Below are 8,458 nucleotides of genomic sequence, written 5' to 3'. Positions count from 1 at the left end.
TGGAAAAAGTCCAAGAACGATCACCGCAAGAGCAAACCCAACTACCCTTGGACCCTTTGCCTTTAATCATTCGCCCGCTAAGCCCTCTAATAGAGCCCCTTTCCCCTCTTCCAGAACACTTCACAAACCTTCTTCTTGCTCCAGATTCTAACCTCGCATCTCAAGCTTCGTCCCTTAGCCATACATCTCCACCCCACTTTTCACCACCATCGCCCCATGTTAATGACCCACACGGTTTGGGAGCAGGCCCTTCCGCTCAACCTCAAACTGATGCTAGTGAAACATCAACGGTGCAACCCACCATCGCATCCCTTGCTACTGACTTAGCAAAAATGCGATCCCTCTTTTCTCAACAACTTAACTTCTTCTGCCAAACAATAATGGAGTTGCAGGAGAACAACGCAGAGTTGCAGCGCAACAATACAATGGTGCGACAGGAGATGGTTAACATTCAACGCAATATCTTTACCATCCACCTGAACCAAAGACAGATGGCAGCTGCAACCATGAGTACTTCAATTTCCTAACGGCTTATCTACATGGTCCCATGGTGCCTCCCTATCTTCAGCAACCTCTGCAATTTCAAGAAGCACCTCAACGAGCTCCTCCGCAATATCCTCCTCAAGATCCCTTGCCGCAACTCTAAATTTGGGGGTGTGCCACCATCTACGCAATTCTGCAATTTTTCTTTTCAGCCATTCATTCATTATTTTTTTTATATAGAAGCTATACCTTGAATTCTTTTGTACATGCTACAATTTTATGTTGCGATATTTATAATTCTTTGTATACTTAGACAAATTTTATACAATTGAGTAATTATTCTTTCCATATGTGTTAGCCTCTTTACTTTTATCATCCTTTTGTCAATTATTACGGTAATTCTTGTCTTTTATTTTGCGTTGTTTAATTATGCTGCCAGTTTTTTCTATTTTCTTTATGATTACCGCATCCGCTTGATCGCATCTGCTCAGATCTTCCCCACCCCCAAATTTAGAGATGCACAAGGTCCTCATTGCGTTATTTTGGACAGAATAGACAAAACACTTAGTCAAAATTTTGAAAAGAAGGTTTGAGCAGAGTCTTGAAGTATAAAAGGTAAAGCAGTGCTATTACTATGAATTGTCTAAGTGTTAGTCAGAAAGTGCAAAGTGTAAGAAATGTTACTAAGGGTATGCATATTACTCATCATGGCAACGCAATGAATAACGCAAAATATAAGACAAAGAACATCGCAATAATTAACAAAGGATCATAAGTATTGAGGCTAACGCATACAGAAAGAATAGTTACTCAGTTGTATTAAAATTAACTAAGTATACAAAGAATTACAAATATCGCAATACAAAATTTGAGCATGTACAAAGAATCAAGGAATAGCTTCTATACATGAAAATAATGAAATGAATTTATTCTTTGTATCTTGTTCAGACAAGTGCAAGGTTAAAGATTAACATAGTTCATCTGTTATCGCAAATGCATATTTGCAGAGGACGGGTAACATGCATGTATTAGCGCAACACACCCCTCAACTCAGCGCATTTCTGGAGGATGGGCGCACGGTATTTCTACTGGTGCAACACTACCTCGACATACTGCATTCGCTAAGGACGGGCGCAGAATACATACGCGCGCAACACACCCCTTAGCGCAATGCATTTGTGTAAGATAGATGCAAAGTGTATCATGTCATCGCAAGATGCACCCATCATCGCAATGCATACCGAATTTTATTTTTCTTTTTAATTCATCAACAACGCAAGTCGATAAGAATTTGTGGTGTTCATTTCTTTTTGTTCCGTCATTCATAGAAATTTAAAGACCACGCAACTAATGCCGAAAAGTAGGGAACTTAAGCAAAGCATGGAAATAACGCAATTGAATTAAACTGAAAGTAAACACATAAAGTAGGAAAGGCTATTCTAGTAAACAGTAAATAACGCAATGCAGAAAATCATAAAGGAAAGCTATAAAGAAAGCAATTAAACATAGATGTAGGGATGCAGATTGAAAGAAGTTTTTCAGAGTTACCGCAATAACATCCCTTCAAGCAGTCAATCCTGCTTGCCTAAGTCGATGGTCTCCATGCGTCGTTCCACATTGCCCCCATAGTAGGGCTTAATTCGTTGACCATTGACTTTGAATGTGTTGCTTCCATCTTCAGTTGTTAGTTCCATTGTGCCATGGGGAAAGATAGTCTTGATGCGGAATGGCCCAGACCAGTGGGACTTCAACTTCCATGGAAACAATCGCAAACCAGCGTAAAACAGAAGTACCTATTGACCCTCGAAGAACGTCTGGTTGCTTATGCGGTCGTCATGCTACTTCTTCGTTCGCTTCTTATAAAGCTTGGCATTTTCGTAGGCATTCATTCGCCACTCGACCAACTCGTTCAATTGCAACTTTCGGACTTCCCCCGTGCTTGACAGATTGAAGTTTAGCTTTTTGCTTACCCACATAGCTTTGTGTTCCAACTCGAGAAGCATATGATAAGCTTTTTCGAAGACCAGAGCATAGGGGGACATGCCTATTGGAGTTTTGAAGGTAGTTCTATATGCCCATAATGCTTCATCGAGCTTGGGTGACCAATCCCTCCTAGAGGTACTGAATATCTTCTCCAAGATAGCCTCGATCTCTCTATTAGAAACTTCTGCCTGACCATTGGTTTGTGGGTGATATGTGGTTGCAACTCTATGCCTGACATTAAATTTGGTCAACAAGTTGGCGATGATGCGGTTGATGAAATGTGAGCCTTCATCACTGATTAAGGCCTAGGGCATTCCATATCGGGTAAAGATATTTTTCTTGAGAAATTTTGCCACCGTGACCGCATCGTTCTTAGCGCATGCGATGACCTCAACCCACTTCGATACATAATCAACCGCGACCAGAATGTATTGATGACCTTCTGAAGGCAGAAATCGGCCTATAAAGTCGATTCTCCATACATCAAATAATTCAATTTCCAAGATTGAAGTCAAAGGAATTTCATTTATTCTGGACATGTTCCCTATTCTCTGGCATCTATCGCACTGCACAACATGGGCATGGGCGTCCTTAAATAGTGGTTGCCAAAAATAGCTACTCTGTAGGACTTTTGCGGCAATCCACTGCCCCCCCAAAATGTCCTCCATAAGGGGACTCATGACAAAGCTCCAAAATGTGCTTGGCCTCATGCTCAGGAGTGCATCGACGCAAAATATGATCAGGTCCAAGTCGATACAAGAAGGGGTCATCCCAGAAATAAAATTTGACTTCATATCTCAGCTTCTTCTTCTACTGATATGAGTAATCTTTCAGTACTTGTCCTCAAACTATGATTTACAATGTCCGCATACCATGGAACATTAACGCATATCGACATTAGTAGCTCATCAGGGAATCTTTCTTCAATTTCTTTTTTTTTCTTCTGAACCTCGAAATTTTCTTGCCGTGATAGATGATCTGCAAATTGGTTCTTAGTGCCCTTCCGATCCTTAATCTCTAGGTCAAATTCTTGCAGGAGTAATACCCACCTTATTAGTCTTAGTTTCGCATCCTTTTTCGTCATAAGGTATTTGATCGAAGAATGATCAGTATACACCACAACATTTGTTCCAATTAAGTACTGTCAAAACTTCTCTAGTGAAAATACCACTGCGAGCATTTCCTTTTCCGTGGTTGTATAATTTTCCTGCGCATCATTCAACGTTTTGCTAGCATAATAGATAGGATGCAAAACCTTGTCCTTGCAGTGACTCAAGACTGCGCCCACTGCATATCCACTGGCGTTACACATCAATGCGAACGGTTGTGTCCAATCTGGCGCAATCAGAATAGGTGCAGTGATGAGCGCATTTTTCAGCGTGTGGAATGCTTCGGCGCATGCGTCATCAAAATCATATTCGCGATCAATCTCGAGGAGTGCACTTAGGGGCTTTGCGATCTAAGAAAAGTTGCGGATAAATCTTCGATAAAACCCAGCATGTCCCAGAAAACTCCTAAGTGTTTTCACATTGACTGGTGGTGGTAACTTGGAAATTACGTTGATTTTCGCTTGATCAACTTCCAATCCTGCCTTTGATATCTTGTGACCTACCACGATCTCTTCTTCAACCATGAAATGGCATTTCTCCCAGTTCAGCACAAGATTCGTTTCAATGCATCTCTTCAAGACTTTTTCAAGATTTGATAAACAGGAGTCATAAGTGTTGCCAAAAACTGAAAAGTCATCCATAAATACCTCGACTGACTTCTCCAAGAAATCTGAAAATATTGCCATCATACACCTTTGGAAGGTACCTGGTGTATTATAGAGTCAAAATGGCATGCGACGGAATGCAAATGTGCCGAATGGGCATGTGAAAGTTGTCTTATCTTGATCTTCTGGTGTAATCGCAATTTAGTTATACCCTGAGTAGCCATCAAGAAAACAAACGAATTCATTCCCACCAAGTCGATCTAACATTTGATCAATAAACGAGAGTGGAAAATGGTCCTTCTTTGTGGCCAGATTTAATTTACAGTAGTCCATACAGATTCTCCACCCCGTAGTTGTCCTTATAGGAATTAACTCATTCTTGCTGTTGGTGACGATTGTCATTCCCCCTTTCTTTGGAACGCATTGCAATGGGCTTACCCAACTACTATCGGATATAGGGTAAATGACGCCTGCATCAAGCTACTTCACTATTTCTTTCTTCACAACCTCCCTTATGGTAGGGTTCAAACAGCGTTGTCTCTCTATAGATCCTGTTTTTCCTTCTTCAAGATGAATCTTATGCATGCAATACGAGGGGTTGATCCCACGAATGTCTGCTAAGGTCCATCACAAGGCTTTTGCGTTATTTTTAAGGATCTGAATAAGTGCTTCCTCTTTTTCTTTGCTCAGTGAGGTGAAGATTATAATCGGTAAAGTGTTATTTCCTCCTAAATAAACATATTTGAGGTGCAATGGCAACGACTTATGGGTGGTTCTTCTAAAGATGGCTTAGTACGTTGCGTTGTTCGTTCAGTTAACTTGATTGTTTCAAATCCTGACTCAGTTTGTATTGCGGCACAATTTTCCTCCCACATTGCGCTGATCCCAAAGTTTTCTTCCTCCGATTCTTCTTGAGGCTCGTGCCAATGTTTTTCCTGCAGTTCCCCAACATATTGACAATTTTCCATATCACTTGGGTATTTCAACGCATTGAGAACATTGAACTTAACTTGCTGATCGTCGACCCTTATGATAAGTTTTCCTTTCTGTACATTGATCAGTGCTCGCCCTGTTGCGAGAAATGGGCGACCCAAGATGATAGGTACCTCAATGTCAACTTCATAGTCTAATATGATAAAGTCAGCAGGGAAGATGAACTTATCTACTTGCACAAGTACATCCTCTATTTTTACCTCTGGATGTGTTATTGATCTATCAGCTAACTGTAACATAATTGTGGTGGGTCTTGTGTTGTAGATATTTAACTTTTTGAAGATTGACAAGGGCATTAGGTTTATACTTGCCCCCAAATCACACAGCGCATTTCCGACTTCTTTTCTCCCTATTGAGCAAGGCAATGTGAAACTCTTGGGATCTTTCATTTTAGTGGGGATGTTGTTCTGAAACAATACACTACATTCATATGTTAACGCGACCATTTCATTCTCCCCGATCTTCCTCTTGTTGGCAAGTATGTCATTGAGAAATTTCACATAGCTCGACATTTGTTCCAATGCTTCTATTAAGGGAATGTTGATATGTAGTTGTCAGAGAACATCCAGGAACCTCTTGAATTGTTTGCTGTCATCTTTCTTTCTCAGCCTGGACGGAAAAGGTGGAGGATCCCACCGTACTTCCTGTTCAATTGGCTATTCATTGAGGTCCTTGGCTTGCTGTGTTTTAGGAGCTGGAGGTTGCGGTGACTTTGCATTTGAGTCTTGCTGAGATTCACTCTTTGTAGAGATATTTCCTTATGAACTGGTGGTTCTGTTGTTCGTGGTTGATTGGTCATCATTAATGATTATGTCTACTAGTCTTTCTACTGAATCCGGTACTGATGGCATAGGGACCGTTGTCTTGCCACTTCTCAATGTCACTACTTGACATTGTTCTTTATTGCGCGGTCCCGATGCTCCCGAGCTGCTAGGCAGCATAACAGGCGCTTTATTCTTAAGTTCGATCGCAAGCTGTTTAATTTGTACCTCCAAATTTCTAAGGGAGGAAGCTTGTGATTGCTTGATTGCCTCGTTCTTCCCAATATACTGTTTCAATAATGTTTCCAAAGACGAGGAACTACAAGGTATGTCAGAAGAGGACGGTTGGTCGTAGGGTTGTACACTCTAAAAATTACCTTGGCTGTGATTCTGATTAATGAAAACTGGAGGATTGCCTCGATTTCCAGGATGACTGCTCTGATGATTACTTTGGCCCCCCTGAAAATTACCTTGCTCTTAATACTAAGCTAGCTTAAACCTTTCACAAGTTTACGTATACCTTTGCTCTGATACCAAGCTGTCACACCCCGCCCCAGACCACCCTGTTAGCCTAGGAAAGGGCGTGACTGACACCAGTTATCAACCCTTTTGCTGACACTTACTGTCTACTAACTCTTGCAGAATAACTCTGATACCAAAATATAACTTAAACAAAGTGGAATGTCTTTAGGCCAAAATTTTATTAATTCAGAAACATAACATATTTAGAGTCATTACAACACTAGATTCATAAGTCCCAAGCCCAAAAACCCTAGTCCCTATATGAACAACGGAAACATATGTACAATATTTACAGTAACCACCTAAACCGACGGGTTACAATATCTTTTTCTTTTAGTGGCAGAGTAGATGCAGAGCTTATCTTCTGAGGATTTGACTGCTACCTGTGGGGGGGAAGGAAAACATTTGAAAATGGGGTGAGCTTACTAGCCCAGTGAGTGACTTAAGAAAGATAACTGATTCTCATGCAAAATCTCAATAAAGAGTTTAAACTGAAATATAAGCTTCTACAGTACCTTGTACTACTGAATAAACATTTTCGAAGCATAAAACATATAAAGCTGTTTTAATCATAAAACATTAAAACTATTTCTCAGTTGAGAATAACCCCACTGTGGGTAAAAATAATCCCAACACCAACTACTAGTCAAAAGAAAACCTTTTTGCTCAATCTCTAACTCTAACTACCTATGTGCATGTGGCCATACTAACTACCGTCATACCTTAGGTACTTTTGCTCAGATATCTTCTCAAATGTACTTCAGTATCGAGCTACTAGGATACCTTCTCAAACGTCCTTCAGTATCTGGTTGATTTGGTACCTTCTCAAACATCCTTCAGTATCAATAGATACCTTCTCAAATGTCCTTCAGTATCTAGTTGGGCGGATACGTTCTCAAACGTCCTTCGGTATCACGTTTTAAGTAAAACTAGTCATAAATGACTTTCTCTTTAAAGCATGTAAATATAAAAAAACATAGCTTTAAAGATACTAATGCATGCTGGGTATATTTAACACATATAAATAGCTTTCCAACAAACTTCCCACACATGCATGCGTTTAAAATATAACTCATGGTTTTCTTCGAAATCACTTTGTAAAACTAGCTGGCATGAGAATAATCTTCTTTAAAACATACTTTCTATAAAACATTGTAATTCAAACATTTTAGTCAAAATGTTTTAGTCACTCACCTCGATCGCTTAGAACTTTTCACTCTAGTAGTTCATTTTCTACCTCGGGCTCCCTTTTTCACCCCTAGAATCCAGATTCAAATTACAGCTCAGAATACTCATAGTTATAAGCCTTATTTAGAGATACTTCCTTCTACAAATTTATTCTAAAATGTCTTAGGAAGTTTACGCTAACATTTTAGCTCAGAAATTCCCGTGGTTTGGCCGGAATCACAAAATCTTCAAGACTGGCCCAAGCTTATCCGACAGCCTGACCTTTCTGTCTTCTTCTCAGTTTCTAGCCCGATCCCTTCAAGCTTTTTCTCTGGCAGCCCTACCCTGAAAACTAGACTTCGAGAGCTTTCTGGTGGCTTTAGAATCACTCCAAACGCATGAATTTTGGAGGCTTTAGAATCACTCCAAATGAGTCGAATCACTCTAATGCGTCCTCTTTGAAATTCTATGACCAACACATGAATTTTGCTCTCAAGGCAAGGTTTACTCAACTTTACCACTCTTTTTACTGTATTTTTTAAAATTGATCTGAAAAAATGAAGTCTTTTGGCCCTATTTATAGGCATCCAAACCTTCTCCAAATTCGAGACCTCCTACTTTGCTGCATGTCCAAGTGTTTCTCCCTCACACTACCAACACATCTTTTTGATCAACGCAAACTAAGTGTCTTCCTCCTATGTAGCCAACGCATGAGCCTCAAATTGCATGTCCTCAGATGCAACCACCTTAAATTCTTAAGGCTTAAGGTTTCCCCTAAAAAAGACACATGGTTTGATAATGTCCTTTAGGTGATCTCATCCTTTATATGTGTCCA

General features: G+C 40.1%; 1 protein-coding gene across 1 annotated transcript; it reads right to left on the bottom strand.

Annotated features, from left to right (window-relative positions):
- Positions 1-2,321: 2,321 nt before the first annotated feature.
- Positions 2,322-5,685, bottom strand: LOC120069749. The gene is made up of 3 exons (XM_039021540.1): positions 4,977-5,685; positions 4,025-4,155; positions 2,322-2,771 (listed from the first exon to the last, which is right to left on the bottom strand). The coding sequence occupies exons 1-3, from the start codon at positions 5,683-5,685 to the stop codon at positions 2,322-2,324; spliced, it is 1,290 nt and encodes a 429-aa protein (XP_038877468.1).
- Positions 5,686-8,458: the final 2,773 nt, after the last annotated feature.

This window comes from Benincasa hispida, unplaced genomic scaffold (assembly GCF_009727055.1).
Source record: "Benincasa hispida cultivar B227 unplaced genomic scaffold, ASM972705v1 Contig579, whole genome shotgun sequence".
NCBI lineage: Eukaryota > Viridiplantae > Streptophyta > Magnoliopsida > Cucurbitales > Cucurbitaceae > Benincasa > Benincasa hispida.
Note: the sequence above shows the minus strand (reverse complement) of the source record. Positions and strands in the feature narration are given on the sequence as shown.

Coding starts and splice junctions, on each gene's coding strand:
- LOC120069749 (XM_039021540.1), bottom strand. CDS start 5,685: ATGTCGAGCTATGTGAAATTTCTCAATGACATACTTGCCAACAAGAGG. Junction 4,156..4,976: donor AACTGAACGAACAACGCAAC/GTACTAAGCCAT, acceptor ATCTTGAAAAAG/TCTTGAAGAGATGCATTGAA. Junction 2,772..4,024: donor TTGATCAAGCGAAAATCAAC/GTAATTTCCAAG, acceptor GGAATGCCCTAG/GCCTTAATCAGTGATGAAGG.